The sequence below is a fragment of the Thunnus thynnus genome, chromosome 15, assembly GCF_963924715.1.
Source record: "Thunnus thynnus chromosome 15, fThuThy2.1, whole genome shotgun sequence".
NCBI classification, from domain to species: domain Eukaryota; kingdom Metazoa; phylum Chordata; class Actinopteri; order Scombriformes; family Scombridae; genus Thunnus; species Thunnus thynnus.
The window spans coordinates 4,169,646-4,193,017 of NC_089531.1; the positions used below are offsets into that span (position 1 = coordinate 4,169,646).

The 23,372-nt window shown below is 37.6% G+C and overlaps 3 gene segments (V, D, J or C); all 3 read right to left on the reverse strand.

Annotated features, from left to right (window-relative positions):
* Positions 1-510: 510 nt before the first annotated feature.
* Positions 511-2,011, reverse strand: LOC137198267 (Ig kappa-b4 chain C region-like). The segment is given in 2 exon segments: positions 511-1,026; positions 1,900-2,011. A coding segment is annotated over 1 exon segment (258 nt).
* A 4,855-nt stretch (positions 2,012-6,866) lies between these two features.
* On the reverse strand, positions 6,867-8,337 carry LOC137198261 (Ig kappa-b4 chain C region-like). The segment is given in 2 exon segments: positions 6,867-7,382; positions 8,254-8,337. A coding segment is annotated over 1 exon segment (264 nt).
* Positions 8,338-19,085: 10,748 nt separating this feature from the next.
* On the reverse strand, positions 19,086-20,799 carry LOC137198264 (Ig kappa-b4 chain C region-like). The segment is given in 2 exon segments: positions 19,086-19,826; positions 20,689-20,799. A coding segment is annotated over 1 exon segment (264 nt).
* Between the last annotated feature and the right edge of the window lie 2,573 nt (positions 20,800-23,372).

Here is a 23,372-nt window from a genome sequence, read left to right on the forward strand (position 1 = left end):
GATGATATAATATGCTGATGATATCCTACTTTATAATTCTAATGCAACAAATTCTTTTCAGATTTTATACATTTACTCAGATTCATTAAACTTTCTGGACACTTCTAAAACTGTTTCAACATGAGAGTTTTTAATCAGTGGCACACATCATTGATAGAACACACATGACTCATTTCCTTAAAAAATATTGACAATTGTGTTTGTTGCCAAAAACCTAATTAGTGATAAGTGTAATAAAGGGATTGTTTGCAGTCACAAAAGCTTCAAGGAATCTGGAACAACAGATGAGTTTAGTTCTATCATTTAATTATTATATCTTTTTGATTTTTGTTCGCAAAATATCAGGTATATTCAACACTACATTATATCAACTCAAACTTTCTTTCTTAAGGTATTTCCATGCAAGTGTAAAATATTAAAATTAGCTGAGTTAAATTTGTTATGGATTAAGGGAACCATTAGGACAGCAACATCTGTTACTTATACAATAACATAAATGAAAACAACTGATTTGATGAACAGGTCTTTATTGTCTTGAAATAATACAAAATACACAAGCAATGAAACTTTATCAATGAAAAATGTAATGAGAGAGTGAGTGAGAGACAGGCAGAAAAAGAGAGAGAGTTGCAGAGATCGGAGTGAGAGCAGTAGCAGATTAAAACCAGTAGCAGAATCCCAGTGAGTCAGGTCAGGACTAGGAACACTGGTCTCTCCTCAGTGTCTCTGAGACTGGAGTCTGGGAGCCCTGGGTGGCCTCACAGGTCACAGATCCCACCTTCCTCCACTGGTCTGCAGGGAGCCTCAGGGTGCTGCTCCAGCTGTAGCGGCCGTCCTTCTGCAGCACCGTGGGGCTCCTGCTCTCCTCCCAGCTGCAGCTGCTGCTGATGCTGCTGCCGTCCACCTTCCAGGCCAGACTCCAGTCTGAGGGGAAGCCCTTGATGGCCAGACACATGAGCGTGGCCTTCCCGTGCTCCAGCTCCTCGCTGGAGGGGGGCAGCACCGTCAGGGTGGGACGGACATCACCTAGAAGACACCAATCACATTAGAGGACAGGAACCACACAACGGTCAGTCAAACACCAGACACTTGGACACCGTTACTGTGTGAGAGTGGAGTCATATGAGGACTCTTTCTGTGCTGATATGCATGAGAGGTTTCTTAAAGGGAAGTGAAACAATGTGTCAGTGAGTGACTGGTGGAGCAGAAAAAACATCTGACAGAAACTCCTTTAAGTAGTTTATATGACTGTTTACTGTATTTTATTTTACACTATACACTATATATAAATAAGAACATAAAGTTTGAATACAAAATTCAGACATCTATGATTTAGTTTGAATTCATATCAACATATTCACTTTCAAAACTATCAAAAGAGCAACAGTCAATCAGATTCATCAGCCAAAACCAACAGATGACCGTATTATATGGAAAATGTTTACATTCAGAAAACAAAATACTCTCAAAAAACTATCAAAATTATTTCAAACTGAGGTTAAAAGACAACTAGAGGCAATTTAAACGATCAGAGTTTCTACAGCTTTTTTATCTTTGAAAAAAACTTTTACTCAACTTCAAATCACTTTAAAGTAAAATTAAAGGTCCATATTAGAATCATTTTACTAGTACAAGTACAAGTACTATTGTAGTTTTTAATCTGTCCTGCAGTTCAAGCTGTTCACACTTAACAAATTAACTTGAACATGTAAAGAAAAGTTCAGTAAAGCTGCTTTGAGTTCAACTTCAAGGTTAAACAGGAGGAACAAACAATAAAATTGAGACTTTAAAGTGCTTTAGATCAGCCCAGTGGAACCTTATATCTACTACAAATGTTTAGATGTAGAAATGATAAACTTAACTGATGACACAATATTTAATATTTGAGCAGAAACTTACTTCCAACATCCAGTCTGGTTCCTCCACCAAAAGTCCACCACAGTGATACAAACTCATTGAGTCCTCGTACAAAAACCTCTCACTGTAGAGAGACATGGCTCTCTGACTTTGTCAGACTGAACTAAAACTACAAACTCTAAAGATGCAATTTTACCACTAAAGTTGTAAATAATGATTTATCCTCTGAATTAATGTTTTATTTTCTTTACAATAAGTTTTTGAGTTTTAAATTTAAAATTGAACTTTGTCTCTTAGTGCAAAATATTGTTGTAAAATGTTTTACATGAAATTGAACAGGCAAAAAATGCTCAACAAAAAGGAAATAAATAGAAAAATAACTCTTAAAACGATAAATATTTTAACATTTGACTTACTTCCAACATCCAGTCTGGTTCCTCCACCGAATGTGGACCACAGTGATACAAACTCACTGAGTCGTCGTACAAAAACCTCTCACTGTAGAGAGACACGGCTCTCTGACTTTGAGACATACAAACTCAATAAAATTAGTCTCTTGTTTGTAAAATTTCTAAACTAATTTGAAAACTGACAACAACACAGAGCCACCAATTTCATGAATGTGCCATTTTGTTTCATATAAATCAATTTAAATTAATTTTATGTTAAATTTGTGTTTTAATACATTTAAATATAACAAAATACATTCTGAAAAATTCAGCTGTCAATACACATGAAGCCCAAACCACATAAAAATAGTGACTGACACAACCTAATCAATACTCTGACAAACTGATTGATCTATCGATTAAACAGCGTCATCAGAGTAATCCAAGTCCCTGTTGGAGTCAGTCAGAGCATTTCCATAGAGAGCCACTTTGCATCAGCAGCACCATGCTCCAGTGCTCTGGGAGAGTTTATAGTCCTGAGAGTTGAACACTGGATGACTGACAGCTGTCCTTCATCACAACAGAAGCCACAGAAATCCTCCTCATCAAAAACATGACTTTGATCTCCGTCCTCATCTGGACTCTCCTCTGCTGCTGCTTCACAGGTAAAGTCCAGAGAATCAAACTTCTCTCCTCTATGAACATCCGTTCCCCCGGAAATGAAGCCCACAAAACCATGACGCTGCTTTATATTTTTGTCTCTGTATCCTCAGAGTCCAGAGGCCAGTATACAGTGACTCAGCCTGCAGCAGTGAGATCTGCTCTGGGAGGATCCACAACCATCAACTGTAGGACCAGTCAGGATGTTTATGTTTATAACTCAAACCACTATTTAGCCTGGTACCAACAGAGAGATGGAGAAACTCCTAAACTGCTCATTTACTATGCTACCAGACGAGCATCAGGGATTCCAGATCGTTTTACAGGCAGTGGATCAAAGTCTGACTTCACTCTGACCATCAGTGGAGTTCAGGCTGAAGATGCAGCAGTTTACTACTGTCAGAGTTATCACTATCCCAACAGTCAGGATGTGTTCACACAGTGAAAAAGCGTCGTACAAAAACCTCCCTCAGTCAGACTGAACAGAGACTGAACTGACTGCTGCAGCTGGAAGCTACTGCAGAGACTGATACAGTTCACTAAGCACACACACACACATTGCATTAAATGGATTGAAGCCGGTCTGAGTTACTCCATGATTAAGGTGGTGAATTACGACAGAGGAGAATTTAAGTGATATAAATAATCACACAGTATATTTAAATCTACTACAAACATTTAAACACTTTAAACTTACTAAAGCATTAAATGTTAAGATTATCTGTAATATTTGTGCAGGATTAGGAACATCTAGTAGCAGGTGACAAACACTTCTGACAACTTTAGATAGTGTTGGTGAGCAATAATGCCTTCAGGAAAAAAACAAAGCAGTTGTGTAGAGTTTAACACACTGCTTTGCTTCAAAGAGCCTTAACATCAGTGTGAAAAGAAAATTTTAATTAATAGTTCTGGATTTATTAGATGACATCAATCTTATTTGCGCAGCATTATTTCAATTGAGAGGATAACATTTGAAGAGCAGATCTCATCTGTGAGAGAACTTTGGGAACAACTCCTGCTTTAATAAAACAGAGACACTGTTAAGTTTTACTGATTGAATTATCAGCAGTGAAAAGGATGAGACATTGAGACAACTTTTGAAGAAAATCATAAGCTAACATCTTAAAATCATTGGAATCTTTCACTGAGACACAGTACTGTCTATTTAGATTTAATGGATCAACTGTGATCTGTGGCTCCACAACCATCAGATAGGGCCAGTCTGAATGTTTATAATTCAAACTGTTCAGCTTGGTACCATCAGAGAGATGGAGAAACTCCTAAACCGCTAATTAGATAATCAACGAGAATCAGAGATTTTAGGTCATTTTACAGGCAGTGTGTCATGGATTGTGGAGCAGATGGACCCAAATGCAGAGAATCAGCAGGTACAAGGAACTGAAGGCAACTAAAACCAAACAAATGATCCAACAAGACTGAACTGAAAACCAGACCTTAAATACAATAAACTAATGAGACAACAAGGAAGAGGTGTCACAACACAAGGGCAGGCTGGGAGCTGATAAGCTGGGAAGACACTGGGAGCAGAGCAGGGCTGACAAGACCGATATAGGGCAGGTGTGAAGGCGACAGCAGACTGGGGAAGAACACTGAGACAACGGCAGGGCTATCAGGGATGAATACAGGGAAGGTGTAAGGAGGAGTACATGAACACATGAGGAAAAACACAATGAGCAGAGTCCAAATAATAAAAGCAACCCAAATGATCAGCCTGTGCTCATTCCCAACTCGTCACATATCGAAGCTTGGTCAGGACCCCGTGGCGTCACTTTTCAACACGCTGGGTACCCCTTTAGCATCATTTTTCAACATGCAGAAAAGTCCAATAGACTTCTGTTGAACTCCCATAACATTTGAAATAGAAGCCATGAGTACAATGACGTCTATATAAGGTGACAAATTTCAGCCTGCTCGTCAGAATAAAGCATTGGCATTGTACGTTTCTGCAAACCACAGATATGTTGAATATCTACTTTTGATCACCTGAAATACGTAACACATCAACATTTCTGAAGTGACGTACTTCACATGACATCTATATAAGCTGACTTTCTGCCGTGACTGCCGTGATACTGCACATTGAAAAATGACGCTAAAGGGGAACCTAGTGCGTTAAAAAGTGACTCCACGGGGTCCTGATCAAGCTTCAGTATGTGACAAGTTGGACGGTATGTGACATAAAGCCAGAATTCTTAAAGTCCCTCAAAAAGTCCAACTCAAAACAAGCCTCTCCTACACAGTCCAATCTTCACAAAACAGAAAAGTCAGAGGGCATCTGATGGACAATGGCAACTAAGGAATACAGAGCCAGACTCTCAAGAGTCTCTAGAGTCAGTGACAGAACCATGACACAGTGGATCAAACTTTGACTTCACTCTGACCATCAATGGAGTTCAGGCTTCTTATGTCCTTTACTTTGACATGCTTTAAAATATACCATAATTAATGAGTAAAATGGTGACACAAAATGATAAAATACCAAATGACGCACTCAGTGTCTGTAGGCTCATTGAACACAGTAACATGTGACAGCAGTTTATGATTGTAATGACATGTTTGTACACAGATGATTTGATCAATGTTTCTTTATTGTTCATACATACTAAAAATGTCAGCATTACAGCAAGCAATAAAAAGTATCACTTAAGAATGTGCTGATTATGTTAATTAGTCAGAGTATTTCCATCTCCTGGATCTCAGTCTGTTGTTCCAGGACAGTCTGTCTCCATCAGATGTAAAACCAGTTCAAGTGTTAGCAATGAGGTGTCTTCAGAAACCTGGAAAAGCTCCCAAACTCCTGATTTATTGGGCTTCAAACCATCAGTCTGGCATTTCAGATTGTTTTACTGGAATTGGATCTGGGACTGACTTCAGTTTGACTATCAGTCACATTCAGACTGAAGATTCAGGAGTTTATTATTGTCAGCAGGATTACAGCTTCCCGTTCACACAGTGATACAGCGTTGTACAAAAACCTCCCTCAGCTGGAGAGGAACTGATGTGACTCAACAGCTGCACTGAGATAGACACATTTTAGAAGTCTGACTGATGATGAAATCAATCTAACAGAATACAGTCAGGAAATACTATTTATAACTTATAAAAGTATAATAATAATTTCATTTAAATAGAATATTAAGTAATATATGTAATGTCTCATCAAACTACATCAAATGTAGTTAAGCTTATGGTTACAACACATTAACACTAGTTAGTTAGATAATTATTAAAAAAGAATGTTCATTTCCTTGTTTTTTGTTATTTTCATGTAAATCACATTTATTTTGGAATTGATATGATTTATATTTAAATGATACAGTTTTGTTTTCTACAAAACTTAACTCATCATATGTTTTTGATGAGTTTGTGTTCATAGAAAAACACAGGTTATGTTATATTTTGAGATCACACTGCTGATACTGATACTATGATGATATAATATGCTGATGATATCCTACTTTATAATTCTAATGCAAGAACTTCTTTTCAGATTTTATACATTTACTCAGATTCATTAAACTTTCTGGACACTTCTTAAACTGTTTCAACATGAGAGTTTTTAATCAGTGGCACACATCATTGATAGGACACACATGACTCATTTCCTTAAAAAATATTGACAATTGTGTTTGTTGCCAAAAACCTAATTAGCGATAAGTGTAATAAAGGGATTGTTTGCAGTCACAAAAGCTTCAAGGAATCTGGAACAACAGATGAGTTTACCTCTATCATTTAATTATTATATCTTTTTGATTTTTGTTCGCAAAATATCAGGTATATTCAGCACTACATTATATCAACTCAAACTTTCTTTCTTAAGGTATTTCCATGCAAGTGTAAAAAATCAAAATTAGCTGAGTTAAATTTGTTATGGATTAAAGGAACCATTAGGACCGCAACATCTGTTACTTATACAATAACATAAATGAAAACAACTGATTTGATGAACAGGTCTTTATTGTCTTGAAATAATACAAAATACACAAGCAATGAAACTTTATCAATGAAAAATGTAATGAGAGAGTGAGTGAGAGACAGGCAGAAAAAGAGAGAGAGTTGCAGAGATCGGAGTGAGAGCTGTAGCAGAGTAAAACCAGAAGCAGAGTCCCAGTGAGTCAGGTCAGGACTGGGAACACTGGTCTCTCCTCAGTGTCTCTGAGACTGGAGTCTGGGAGCCCTGGGTGGCCTCACAGGTCACAGAGCCCACCTTCCTCCACTGGTCTGCAGGGAGCCTCAGGGTGCTGCTCCAGCTGTAGCGGCCATCCTTCTGCAGCACCGCGGGGCTCCTGCTCTCCTCCCAGCTGCAGCTGCTGCTGATGCTGCTGCCGTCCACCTTCCAGGCCAGACTCCAGTCTGAGGGGAAGCCCTTGTTGGCCAGACACATGAGCGTGGCCTTCCCGTGCTCCAGCTCCTCGCTGGAGGGGGGCAGCACCGTCAGGGTGGGACGGACATCACCTAGAAGACACCAATCACATTAGAGGACAGGAACCACACAACTGTCAGTTAAACACCAGACACTTGGACACCGTTACTGTGTGAGAGTGGAGTCATATGAGGACTCTTTCTGTGCTGATATGCATGAGAGGTTTCTTAAAGGGAAGTGAAACAATGTGTCAGTGAGTGACTGGTGGAGCAGAAAAAACATCTGACAGAAACTCCTTTAAGTAGTTTATATGACTGTTTACTGTATTTCATTTTACACTATACACTATATACAAATAAGGACATAACGTTTGAATACAAAATTCAGACATCTATGATTTAGTTTGAATTCATATCAACATATTCACTTTCAAAACTATCAAAAGAGCAACAGTCAATCAGATTCATCAGCCAAAACCAACAGATGACCGTATTATATGGAAAATGTTAAGACACATTCAAAAAACAAGATACCCTCAAAAAAACTATCAAAATTATTTCAAACTGAGGTTTAAAGACAACTAGAGGCAATTTGAATGATCAGAGTTTCTACAGCATTTCACATTTTTTATCTTTGAAAAAAACTTTTACTCAACTTCAAATTAATTTTAACGAGAATTAAAGGATCATATTAGAATCATTTTTAAAGTACAATTGTTTTTAATCTGTCCTGCAGTTCAAGTTGTTCACATTTAACAAATTAACTTGAACATGTAAAGAAAAGTTCAGTAAAGCTGCTTTGAGTTCAACTTCAAGGTTAAACAGGAGGAACAAACAATAAAATTGAGACTTTAAAGTGCTTTAGATCAGCCTAGTGGAAACTTATATCTACTACAAATGTTTAAATGTAGAAATTATAAACTTAACTGATGACACAATATTTAATATTTGAGCAGAAACTTACTTCCAACATCCAGTCTGGTTCCTCCACCAAAAGTCCACCACAGTGATACAAACTCATTGAGTCGTCGTACAAAAACCTCTCACTGTAGAGAGACACGGCTCTCTGACTTTGTCAGACTGAACTAAAACTACAAACTCTCAAGATACAACTTTACCATTAAGGTTGTAAATAGTGATTTATCCTCTGAATTAATGTTTTATTTTCTTTACAATAAGTTTTTCAGTTTTAAATTTAAAATTGAACTTTGTCTCTTAGTGCCAATTATTGATGTAAAATGTTTTACATGTAATAGAACAGGCAAAAAATGTTCAACAAAATGGAAATAAAACGAAAAATAACTCCTAAAATGATAAATATTATAAACATTTGACTTACTTCCAACATCCAGTCTGGTTCCTCCACCGAACGTGTACCACAGTGATACAAACTCATTGAGTCGTCGTACAAAAACCTCTCACTGTAGAGAGACACGGCTCTCTGACTTTGAGACAAACAAACTCACCAAGATTGGTCTCTTGTTTGTAAAATTTCTAAACTAATTTGAAAACTGACAACACAGAGCCACCAATTTATGAATGTGTGATTTTATTTGATATAAATTAATTTAACTTAAGTTAATGTTAAATTTGTGTTGTAATACATTTAAATACAACAAAATACCTTCTGAAAAAATAAGCCGTCAATACACATGAAGCCCAAACCACATAAAAATAATCACTGACACAACCTAATCAATAGTCTGATAAAGTAATTGATCTATTGATTAAACAGCATCATCAGAGTAATCCAAGTCCCTGTTGGAGTCAGTCAGAGCATTTCCATAGAGAGCCACTTTGCATCAGCAGCACCATGCTCCAGTGCTCTGGGAGAGTTTATAGTCCTGACAGTTGAACACTGGATGACTGACAGCTGTCCTTCATCACAACAGAAGCCACAGAAATCCTCCTCATCAAAAACATGACTTTGATCTCCGTCCTCATCTGGACTCTCCTCTGCTGCTGCTTCACAGGTAAAGTCCAGAGAATCAAACTTCTCTCCTCCATGAACATCCGTCCCTCTGAAATGAAGCCCACAAAACCATGACGCTGCTTTATGTTTTTGTCTCTGTATCCTCAGAGTCCAGAGGCCAGATCACAGTGACTCAGCCTGCAGCAGTGAGATCTGCTCTGGGAGGATCCACAACCATCAACTGTAGGACCAGTCAGGATGTTTTTGTTTATAACTCATACCACCGTTTAGCCTGGTACCAACAGAGAGATGGAGGAACTCCTAAACTTCTCATTTACAATGCTGCCACTCGAGCATCAGGGATTCCAGATCGTTTTACAGGCAGTGGATCAAAGTCTGACTTCACTCTGACCATCAGTGGAGTTCAGGCTGAAGATGCAGCAGTTTATTACTGTCAGAGTCAACATTATATCAACAGTCAGCATGTGTTCACACAGTGAAAAAGCGTCGTACAAAAACCTCCCTCAGTCAGACTGAACAGAAACTGAACTGACTGCTGCAGCTGGAAGCTACTGCAGAGACTGATACAGTTCACTGAACACACACATTACACAGTCTCACACACACACATTTCATTAAATGGATTAAACAACTCGCACATTGTAGCTTTTAAGATAAATGAAAATATGTCAAAACCTTTTAAGGAAAACATTTTCTGGACAATGATTGTCTTGGTGGAAACCAACAAAATTCTTCATCACAGCATGTCTTCATCCATTCTTACCTTATTATGGTTTGTTCCAATGATTTTTTATGATAATGAACCCATTTCCTGACCTGACTGGTAAGAAATGTCTTCCTCATGACCTTTGACCTCAGCCTCATACTGGATCACATCTATCTCAAATATGTCCTGTTAAAAGAAAATATGAAGACACAAATCAGCATCAGAAACTTTCATAATCACAGCTCCCACCACCAAAAAATATCAATCACACTAAATATTATCTTACAGTAAGAAACTAATTACAGTAAGTGGATCAGAGATTTGGACACATTTTCAATTTTAATATACATTGTTGATATTAATTTCAATTTAACTTAATAATAGTTAAGTATTAAGTGTAAAATGTAAAAGTAAATTTGGTAATCATTTTTAAATTATATTTATTGTTCTTTAATCTTTTCTTCATTTCAAGCTGTTCACATTTCAGTTTGACAATAATGTGTAAAGACCAGTTCATTGAAGGTGGTCTGAGTTAAACTAATTGACCAAAGTGTTGAAATTAAAACAGAAGATCATTTATATAAGTCAAGGCAAAGGTTATTTAAACACACAAAAACACATTTAAGTATTACATGTAAAATTATATGTAATATTTGCAGAGAAACCAACATCCAGTCTGGTTCCTCCACCAAAAGTTCACCACAGTGATACAAACTCATTGAGATGCTGTATAAAAACCTCTCACTGTAGAGAGACACGGCTCTCTGACATCAACTGAGTGTCATTATATTTTCTACATTGTACTGTTAAGTGAATTTGATTTTAATTTCTGTAGAAATATATTGAAATAAATATGCAACATTGTAAAATAACTTTCTTTCAGAGAGAAGAAGCTGGAACAATAAAAAACATTCTGTACAATAACTTCATAACTTGATTGATCCATATCCATTTTAAATTTAATTGGTGTGATGTATTTTGTGGTCATACATTTAGATGGAAGAAATTACTTTCTGAAAAAGCCCAAACCACCTAAAAATGAATATAAATACATCCATATCAATATTCTGAAAGTTGATTGATCCATTGATCAAATAGCATCATCAGAGTAATCCATGTCCCCTGTCATAGTGCACAGCAGGACAGATGTGAAAGACACCATGTAGAACAGACTCAATACTTCTGTTAAAATGTTCTCCTTTCATCCTTTACTTTGACAGGCTTTAAAAAAATACCATCATTTATGTGTAAAATGGTTACAAAAAATGATAAAATCCCTGTGAATATACCCAGAGACAAACTCAGTGTCTGTAGATTCATTGAACACAGTAACATGTGACAGCAGTCATTCTTTAAATAATATGTTGCCTTTGACACACATGATTTGATGAATATGTGTTTATTGTTTTACCATAAAGAGAATATCAGCATCACTGCAAGCAATATAAAATCCCACTTGATAAATGTGATGCTTCTTTTAGTCAGTCAGAGCATTTCCATAGAGAGCCATTTTGCACCAGCAGCACCATGCTCCAGTGCTCTGGGAGAGTTTATAGTCCTGAGAGTTGAACACTGGATGAATGACAGCTGTCCTTCATCACAACAGAAGCCACAGAAGTCCTCCTCATCAAAAACATGACTTTGATATCCGTCCTCATCTGGATTTTCCTCTGCTGCTGCTTCACAGGTAAAGTCCAGAGAATCAAACTCCTCTCCTCTATGAATATCCGTCCCTCTGAAATGAAGCCCACAAAACCGTGATGCTGCTTTATGTTTTTGTCTCTGTATCCTCAGAGTCCAGAGGCCAGTATACAGTGACTCAGCCTGCAGCAGTGAGATCTGCTCTGGGAGGATCCACAACCATCAACTGTAGGACCAGTCAAAATGTTCATGTTACGAGCAACAACCACCGTTTAGCCTGGTACCAACAGAGAGATGGAGAAACTACTAAAATGCTCATTTACCGTGCTACCTATCGAGCATCAGGGATTCCAGATCGTTTTACGGGCAGTGGATCAAAGTCTGACTTCACTCTGATCATCAGTGGAGTTCAGGCTGAAGATGCAGCAGTTTACTACTGTCAGAGTTTCCACTATCCCAACAGTCAACGTGTGTTCACACAGTGAAAAAGCGTCGTACAAAAACCTCCCTCAGTCAGACTGAACTGCTGCAGCTGGAAGCTACTGCAGAGACTGATACAGTTCACTGAACACACACATCACACAATATCTCACACACACATTTCATTAAATGGATTAAACAATTTGCACATTGTAGCTTTTAAGATAAATGAAAATATGTTAAAATGTGGCGCGTTACTGTGGGTGGGCCTGGCCAATTGACACTCAGACACACCCAATCAGAAGGCTTCCTTTTTTGCTGGATCATACAGTCATCAGCAGTCAATCGATACTGTTCCCTATGTGACTAAGCAACCATTTAAAATAAAAGTCTTGTTTCTTGCTTCATGTTAACCATATGATGATATTGATAGGTCAGATCTTTTGAGTGACAGTGAATTTTGCAAATGCCAGAAATTCAAGCAGTCCCTCCTCCTTCACTCAGTGTACAGCTTGTGCATTAAACAGAGGAAGAGAAGCCTACTTTCTGCTAGCCAGCTGCTTTAGCAGCTGCACTACCAAATTGTCCAGGTTTTCACCACAATTAAAATAATATTTATAAAGTTATGCTTGTTTTCAAACCTCTGAATTCAACACTGATTCGTCAGTATGTGTGTCAATTAATCAATGTGTCATTGCCAAGGCTGTTGCTAGCCTAAGACACCTGTGGCTCTTTCTGACAGAACTTATCAGTATGCTAACGGTTAGCTGTCATGCCGAAGAGATAGTCAGTCTTTTCTAAAGAGCTCCAGGAGGTTTACTCCTTCCTTCGTTAAGTACCTGGCAACAAAAATGCTGTGTTCTGCACACTCTGCAAGAGTGCAGTTTTGGTTGTGTGGAAATTTGGATATAAAAGATCATATTAAGAGGGCCAAACATAAGCGGTGCCTACAAACGAGAAGTAGCACCATGGCAACCTACACCAGCGGGGCAAACGCTGGTGACAGCCATCTGAATACTCTCGGTAGGTGTGCTAAGTGCTGAAGGAATTGTCCCCCATCATGATGAAAATGCCTATGGTGCATGCATAAGTGTATACATGTGTGCGTGCACGATCATGTAGTACACTTAAGGATCCCGGTATGGGGGTTTGAAAATATGGTCATCCTATGAAAGACTCTTTTCAACTGTCTGTCGGATAAAAAGTGACATCAGGGCATCAGTGATGATAGATGATATACAGACTGAAGTTTTTGTTCCTGCTCTCCTTTGAAAGAGAACGGACTGAATTGTTGGATTATAATGAAATATTTTCAGTATTCAATGCCAAGTCCCTCCGTCTCCTGCTGTTGTCATCAAAAGTAAGCTAATTTACAATTTCGGACTGTAGTAGCATTTAGCCTATTTGTTTATTGGGTAGTTTTTGTTGGGTGTACAACTGGATTTTATGCTGATGTTGCTGCGTTTGCTATCTGTGTGTGTGTGTGTGTGTGTGTGTGTGTGTGTGTGTGTGTGTGTGTGTGTGCGTGCATGTGTGTGGTTTATGTGGCTGCCGTGCCAGGCTATGTTCAGGTGTCATTTTTAATATTACTGAGCATGTTGCTGCCAGTTTACCTCTATTCATACGCTTGATTAATGATGCTGTTGCTTCCGTCAGCTGTGTCTGTGTGTGTGTGTGAATATGTGTCTGCCGTGTCAGACAATGATATGCTGTTAGTGTTCGTCTTGGTGTCTGTAACATTACCTCTGATGATGAATAAGGCTTGTTTGGTTAAACTGTGGTGCATTCAGACAAGCATGGTTGTAATGGCCTATTTCAGAACCTATTAAGTATGATTGATCATGGACGGACTAGGCCCACCTGATTTTCTCTGTGCCCACTCACACTGTGATTTCTGCCTCCATCGCTTTTCAATTCTGAATCAACCTCTTGGCTGTTTATATTGAGAAATACATTTTTACATACAGTAGTTCAAGCATTTGCTCACAGACACTTTGTTTATGAACACAATGCTGTCACATAACAAAGTGCTATGTGACAGTCAAAATCACAGTCAAAATCAGCTTGTTTGCAGATGATGTCCTTTTATATATTAGAATACTATCATCTCCTCTCTTTTCTTCATTTTATTAGTAACTTAAGCTGTTGGGCCCTTTAAAAATGTAGAGCAAAGTATGTTCCTAACATTAGTGTCCATATTTCACTGAACTTATATTAAGAAGTTAAACTGAATTATGTTTCCTCACTCATTGTATAGATGAAGGAAAGTCTGTATAAATGTAATCATATGTTCTTATTTCTACCTGTCAGACTATCTTCACTCGAAAACAACAACATCTCCGGAATCAATTTTCTTTTAGCCATGGCATCCATCATCCCACCTTGAGACTGCTTCAACTCCACAAATTGTGTTTTAATAACTTTTTAATGGGACAAAAATGCATTAAACTCTATCTTCAGAAATGCTTAATGTGTCTTTGTTATTTGATAATCCTTGTGTTCCAATATTTCATTTCACACCACTCATTTTAAATACTGTAAAAGTAGTATAAAATATAACAAAATCAAACATATCTCAATACTCTTAAGTTATCAGGTTTAATAGGCCTCAGAAATCCTAAGCAACAAAATCAATACCAATCTTATTGAGAAACAGAGTTCAGTTCAAGTTCTCAGTGCACAGCTTTTTGTATCCATTCACAACCCCAATCATTCATTTAAATAGTCAAAGCTCTGAAAAAAACCCCCATGAGTCAGTAAGAGCATTTCCATAGAGAGCCACTTTGCATCAGCAGCACCATGCTCCAGTGCTCTGGGAGAGTTTATAGTCCTGAGAGTTGAACACTGGATGACTGACAGCTGTCCTTCATCACAACAGAAGCCACAGAAATCCTCCTCATCAAAAACATGACTTTGATATCCGTCCTCATCTGGACTCTCCTCTGCTGCTGCTTCACAGGTAAAGTCCAGAGAATCAAACTCCTCTCCTCTATGAACATCCGTCCCTCTGAAATGAAGCCCACAAAACCATGACGCTGCTTTATGTTTTTGTCTCTGTATCCTCAGAGTCCAGAGGCCAGATCACAGTGACTCAGCCTGCAGCAGTGAGATCTGCTCTGGGAGGATCCACAACCATCAACTGTAGGACCAGTCAGGATGTTTATGTTTATAACTCATACCACCGTTTAGCCTGGTACCAACAGAGAGATGGAGGAACTCCTAAACTATTCATTTACAATGCTGCCACTCGAGCATCAGGGATTCCAGATCGTTTTACAGGCAGTGGATCAAAGTCTGACTTCACTCTGACCATCAGTGGAGTTCAGGCTGAAGATGCAGCAGTTTACTACTGTCAGAGTTTCCACTATCCCAACAGTCAGTATGTGTTCACACAGTGAAAAAGCGTCGTACAAAAACCTCCCTCAGTCAGACTGAACAGAAACTGAACTGACTGCTGCAGCTGGAAGCTACTGCAGAGACTGATACAGTTCACTGAACACACACGTTACACAATCTCACACACACACATTTCATGAAAGGGATTAAACAACTCTCACATTGTAGCTTTTAAGATAAATGAAAATATGTCAAAACCTTTTCAGGAAAACAGTCTCTGGACAATGATTGTCTTGGTGAAAACCAACAAAGTTCCTCATCACAGCTTCTCATCATCCATTCTTACCCTGTTATGGTTTCATCCAATGTTTTGTAATGATAATGAACCCATTTCCTGACATGACTGGTAAGAAATGTCTTCCTCATGACCTTTGACCTCAGCCTCATACTGGATCACATCTATCTCAAATATGTCCTGTTAAAAGAAATTATGAAGACACAAATCAGCATCAGAAACTTTCATAATCACAGCTCCCACCACCAAAAAATATAAATCACACTAAATATTATCTTACAGTAAGAAACTAATTACAGTAAGTGGATCAGAGATTTGGACACATTTTCAATTTTAATATACATTGTTGATATTAATTTCAATTTAACTTAATAATAGTTAAGTATTAAGTGTAAAATGTAAAAGTAAATTTGGTAATCATTTTTAAATTATATTTATTTTTCTTTTATCTTTTCTTCATTTCAAGCTGTTCACATTTCAGTTTGACAATAATGTGTAAAGACCAGTTCACTGAAGGTGGTCTGAGTTAAACTAAATGACCAAAGTGTAAATTAAAACAGAAGAAATCATTCATATAAGTCAAGGCAAAGGTTATTTAAACATACAAAAACACATTTAAATATTTCATAGAAAATTATATGTGATATTTGCAGAGAAACCAACATCCAGTCTGGTTCCTCCACCAAAAGTCCACCACAGTGATACAAACTCATTGAGATGCTGTACAAAAACCTCTCACTGTAGAGAGACACGGCTCTCTGACATCAACTGAGTGTCATTATATTTTTGTATATTTTACTGTTAAGTGAATTTGATTTTAATTTCTCTCGAAATATATTGAAATAAATATGCAACATTGTAAAAGAACTTTCTTTCAGAGAGAAGAAGCTGAAACAATAAAAAACATTCTGTACAATAACTTCATAACTTGATTGATCCATATCCATTTTAAATTTAATTGGTATGATGTATTTTGTGGTAATACATTTAGATGGAAGAAATTACATTCTGAAAAAGCCCAAACCACATAAAAATGAATATAAATACATCCATATCAATATTCTGAAAGTTGATTGATCCATTGATCAAACAGCATCATCAGAGTAATCCATGTCCCCTGTAGTAGTACACAGCAGGACAGATGTGAAAGACACCATGTAGAACAGACTCAATACTTCTGTTAAAATGTTCTCCTTTCATCCTTTACTTTGACAGGCTTTAAAAAAATACCATCATTTATGTGTAAAATGGTGACAAAAAATGATAAAATCCCTGTGAATATACCCAGAGACAAACTCAGTGTCTGTAGATTCATTGAACACAGTAACATGTGACAGCAGTCATTCTTTAAATAATATGTTGCCTTGGACACACATGATTTGATGAATATGTCTTTATTGTTTTAATATAAAGAGAATATCAGCATTACTGCAAGCAATAAAAAATATCACCTGAGAAATGTAATGATTCTGTTAGTCAGTCAGAGTATTTCCATAGAGAGTTTATAGTCCTGACAGTTGAGCACTGGATGACTGACAGCTGTCCTTCATGACAACAGAAGCCACAGAAATCCTCCTCATCAAAAACATGACTTTGATCTCCGTCCTCATCTGGACTCTCCTCTGCTGCTGCTTCACAGGTAAAGTCCAGAGAATCAAACTCCTCTCCTCTATGAACATCCGTCCCTCTGAAATGAAGCCCACAAAACCATGACGCTGCTTTATATTTTTGTCTCTGTATCCTCAGAGTCCAGAGGCCAGATCACAGTAACTCAGCCTGCAGCAGTGAGATCTGCTCTGGGAGGATCCACAACCATCAACTGTAGGACCAGTCAGGATGTTCATGTTTATAACTCATACCACTATTTAGCCTGGTACCAACAGAGAGATGGAGAAACTCCTAAACTTCTCATTTACTTTGCTACCACTCGAGCATCAGGGATTCCAGATCGTTTTACAGGCAGTGGATCAAAGTCTGACTTCACTCTGACCATCAGTGGAGTTCAGGCTGAAGATGCAGCAGTTTACTACTGTCAGAGTTTCCACTCTATCAACACTCAGGATATGTTCACACAGTGAAAAAGGATCATACGAAAACCTCCCTCAGTCAGACTGAACAGAAACTGAACTGACTGCTGTAGCTGGACACACACACACACACACACACACACACACACACACACACACACACACACACACACAGACACACACAGACATTTAGCTGCTGTTTGAAGTTGTCCACAGTGTAGTGAAGTAAACCAACAAGCCCTGATCATAAAACCTAACTGACCTCCCAGTAATAAAGGCCTGTGTAAGCTCAGTGATAAAGAATTTAATCGGGGGCCTGTAACAGAAATCAAGACAGATGTGACGAGAACTTTTTAAGGACCTGGTCAAAAGCCAGACAATGACAATATGGACTCCTTGTTTGTGATCCAGGGATGTGAAAGGCAAATAAAAATGAAGTTATAACAGTCTACATGAAGGAAATGAATGTGTTAATGGTCATCTTCATCTTAGCTTGAGGTACAATGGGTCTTAGTTTAAAAGCAAATCTCAAATGGACAAAACAGAAGTGACTAAAACACTTCACACGGTGGTAGTGAGAATAAGAGTAGTGACTGATGATCAGAAGGGACACCTATGTTTCTGAGGGTAGATTTAACAGATGATGAAAAGAAACACGTGACAACTTTAATGAGAAGCATGAAAATGTATCAGCATCTCAGACATCTGCTCAAGTCTTTCTGATCTGAGATCTTAGTCCAAGTCACCAAAACACTCAGTGAAGGAGATAGCACAGTCTCTGTCAGCAAAATCATCACTTCATCCATTTTTATTGCTGGCAGTAATGTTGATGTGCTTTGTATATGTTTCATGCTATTTTAAACTGCATAGTATCATTTGTACATTTGAACATTTTTAGTGTATTTTTAGTCATCAAATAATCTCAACAAACTAATACAGTAGAATAAAGTACAGGGCAGGGAGTGGTTCATTATGTCTGTAAAATTATCAGCTGAAATCCATGTGACTTGAACTTTTGACAAACTCTGTCTGTGTGGATGAAATAAATCTACTGTTTTTATTAGTTACAGTAACATATAACAGCTGTTATACTTCTAATAACATGCAGTGACACAACTGATTTGATGTAAAGATCTGTGAAGTTTAATATACAAAGCGCATCAACATTAATGCTAGCAATAAAAATGGATGAAGTGATAATTCTGCTGACAGAGACTGTGCTATCTCCTTCACTGAGTCTTTTGGTGAATGGGAACTTACTTATGACTTGGACTAAACTCTCAGATCAGAGACATTTTATATCACATGATGCTGATGATACCCTGATTTATCTATATAATACTGAAAATCTCTTTTCTGGGTTTTTTTTATTCACACATTCAAATATTTAGAATACATTGTATGTACAAATTGACAACATATACACATGACACATGAATGTTCTTCAAGAGTTGTTTATTAATGACAGATACTGTAGATTGGTGAATTATTGTTGTATTAGTATAGATAAAACTGCAACAACAAGAATATATTCCACAGTAGGAAATGCAACAAAAGATGATCTGGAGAAAAGATGGAATTTTTACTATTGTGGCTGTGAATATTAACTGAACTAATATACCTAGTATATTCTGTATATGGCAAAGAAAATAAGTCAAAAGCCTTGTCACTGCACCTGAATTTTTTAAATGAAACTTTATTGTTTTACAATTTTGGAATCATTGACATTACAGCAAGCAAGAACACTTTAATGTTGAAACATTCAATGAGAGAAAGAAACAAAGAAAATGCAGACTGAGAGCAGTAGCAGAGTAAAACCAGAAGCAGAGTCCCAGTGAGTCAGGTCAGGACTGGGAACACTGGTCTCTCCTCAGTGTCTCTGAGACTGGAGTCTGGGAGCCCTGGGTGGCCTCACAGGTCACAGAGCCCACCTTCCTCCACTGGTCTGCAGGGAGCCTCAGGGTGCTGCTCCAGCTGTAGCGGCCGTCCTTCTGCAGCACCGCGGGGCTCCTGCTCTCCTCCCAGCTGCAGCTGCTGCTGATGCTGCTGCCGTCCACCTTCCAGGCCAGACTCCAGTCTGAGGGGAAGCCCTTGTTGGCCAGACACATGAGCGTGGCCTTCCCGTGCTCCAGCTCCTCACTGGAGGGGGGCAGCACCGTCAGGGTGGGACGGACATCACCTAGAAGACACCAATCACATTAGAGGACAGGAACTACACAACTGTCAGTCAAACACCAGACACTTGGACACCGTTACTGTGTGAGAGTGGAGTCATATGAGGACTCTGTGCTGATATGCATGAGAGGTTTCTTAAAGGGAAGTGAAACAATGTGTCAGTGAGTGACTGGTGGAGCAGAAAAAACATCTGACAGAAACTCCTTTAAGTAGTTTATATGACTGTTTACTGTATTTCATTTTACATTATACACTATATATAAATAAGGACATAAAGTTTGAATATAAAATTCAGACACCTATGATTTAGTTTGAATTTATAACAACATATTTACTTTCAAAACTATCAAAAGAGCAACAGATTTATCAGCCAAAACCAACAGATGGCCGTAATATATGGAAAATTTTAAAACATATTTTAAGAACAAAATACCCTCAAAAAAACTGTCAAAATGATTTCAAACTGAGATTAAAAGACAATTAGAGGCAATTTAAATGATCAGAGTTTCTACAGCATTTTACATTTTTTATCTTTGAAAAAAACTTTTACTCAACTTCAAATTAATTTTAACGAGAATTAAAGGATCATATTAGAATCATTTTTAAAGTACAATTGTTGTTTTTAATCTGTCCTGCAGTTCAAGTTGTTCACATTTAACAAATTAACTTGAACATGTAAAGAAAATTTCAGTAAAGCTGCTTTAAGTTCAACTTCAAGGTTAAACAGGAGGAACAAACAATAAAATTGAGACTTTAAAGTGCTTTAGATCAGCCCAGTGGAAACTTATATCTACTACAAATGTTCAGATGTAGAAATTATAAACTTAACTGATGATACAATATTTAATATTTGAGCAGAAACTTACTTCCAACATCCAGTCTGGTTCCTCCACCAAAAGTCCACCACAGTGATACAAACTCATTGAGTCGTCGTACAAAAACCTCTCACTGTAGAGAGACACGACTCTCTGACTTTGTCAGACTGAACTAAAACTAAAAGGTCTCAAAATGCAACTTTAAGTAAAAACTTGTAATAATTATTTATCCTCTAAATTAATATTTTCTTTTCTTTACAATAAGTTTTTGAGTTTTAAATTTAAAATTGAACTTTGTCTCTTAGTGCAAATTATTGTTGAAAAATGTTTTACATGAAATTGAACAGGCAAAAAATGTTGAACAAAAAGGAAATAAAGAGAAAAATAACTCCTAAAACGATAAATATTTTAAACATTTGACTTACTTCCAACATCCAGTCTGGTTCCTCCACCGAACGTGTTCCACAGTGATACAAACTCATTGAGTCGTCGTACAAAAACCTCTCACTGTAGAGACACGGCTCTCTGACTTTGAGACAAACAAACTCACCAAAATTATTCTCTTGTTTGTAAAATTTCTAAACTAATTTGAAAACTGACAACAACACAGAGCCACCAATTTATGAATGTGTGATTTTATTTCATTTAAATGAATTTAACTTAAGTTAATGTTAAATTTGTGTTGTAATACATTTAATTATAACAAAATACATTCTGAAAAAATCAGCTGTCAATACACATGAAGTCCAAACCACATAAAAATAATCACTGACACAATTTAATCAATACTCTGATAAATTGATTGATCCATTGATTAAACAGCATCATCAGAGTAATCCAAGTCCCTGTTGGAGTCAATCAGAGCATTTCCATAGAGAGCCACTTTGCATCAGCAGCACCATGCTCCAGTGCTCTGGGAGAGTTTATAGTCCTGACAGTTGAACACTGGATGACTGACAGCTGTCCTTCATGACAACAGAAGCCACAGAAATCCTCCTCATCAAAAACATGACTTTGATCTCTGTCCTCATCTGGACTCTCCTCTGCTGCTGCTTCACAGGTAAAGTCCAGAGAATCAAACTCCTCTCCTCTATGAACATCCGTCCCTCTGAAATGAAGCCCACAAAACCATGACGCTGCTTTATGTTTTTGTCTCTGTATCCTCAGAGTCCAGAGGCCAGTATACAGTGACTCAGCCTGCAGCAGTGAGATCTGCTCTGGGAGGTTCCACAACTATCAACTGTAAGACCAGTCAGGATGTTCATGTTTATAACTCAAACCACTATTTAGCCTGGTACCAACAGAGAGATGGAGAAACTCCTAAACTTCTCATTTACTGGGCTACCACTCGAGCATCAGGGATACCAGATCGTTTTACAGGCAGTGGATCAAAGTCTGACTTCACTCTGACCATCAGTGGAGTTCAGGCTGAAGATGCAGCAGTTTACTACTGTCAGAGTTTCCACTATCCCAACAGTCAGCATGTGTTCACACAGTGAAAAAGCATCATACAAAAACCTCCCTCAGTCAGACTGAACAGAAACTGAACTGACTGCTGCAGCTGGAAGCTACTGCAGAGACTGATACAGTTCACTGAACACACACGTTACACAATCATACACACATTTCATGAAATGGATTAAACAACTCACACATTGTAGCTTTTAGCATAAATGATAATATGTCAAAACCTTTCATGGAAGACAATTTCTGGACACTGATTGTCTTGGTAAAAATCAATGAAGTTCTCCATCACAGCTTCTCACCATCCATTCTTCCATTTTTTCCATGGGACTTTTGGTAAGACATGGCTTGGTCATGAGCTTTGACCTTAGCCTCATACTGGATCACATCTATCTCAGTCATATCCTGTTGTAAGAAAACAGATGATACAGTTCACTGAGGACACTTATTGTACAAGTCTATACAGATCAGTCACTTTATCTATCATGATACATGTCATTGTATCATGTTAAATGTTAAATTAACATGGATGACTTGTTTCTTCACTAGTCTTTAATTTTGTCTTAAAACCCTGGTTGTTTCTATTAGAAAATACATCAGCGCCCCAGGAATCATTTTACTGTCATCATCATAAAATCGGCTTATATACAGATGACACCCTAATATACATCACTAAATCCCCAAACTGTCTTTCTTTTGGTGTATTTCCACTTTGGTCCTCATTGTAATCTACTCAAAAATTTTTTACTTAACTCACAAAAGCCACTGAATTAGGTATTTAAATTAAATTATAATTCCTCCTTTTCGAAATAAAAGACAGACTGAAAAAATGGAATCATTTCTATTTATATCTTCATGGCTGAGTATCTAACAATCAAAATTAATGTAATTTTCAAAATACATTTCTTATTGGTTTACTGCCTGTCATCCCAGCCCAGAAGTGGCTGTACAATGTACTGAGAAGATTTCAATGAAAAAGAAAACAGTAAATTTGACTCTGCATCTTGTAAACACATTTTATGATCTTAAACTTAGCTTTAACTTTTCTTTTCATTTTGTCCCCTTACACAAATAATTGTACATTACATACTGATTTAACAGATAACAACTCCCTGTTAGGGTCAGTCAGAGCATTTCCATAGAGAGCCACTTTGCATCAGCAGCACCATGCTCCAGTGCTCTGGGAGAGTTTATAGTCCTGAGAGTTGAACACTGGATGACTGACAGCTGTCCTTCATCACAACAGAAGCCACAGAAATCCTCCTCATCAA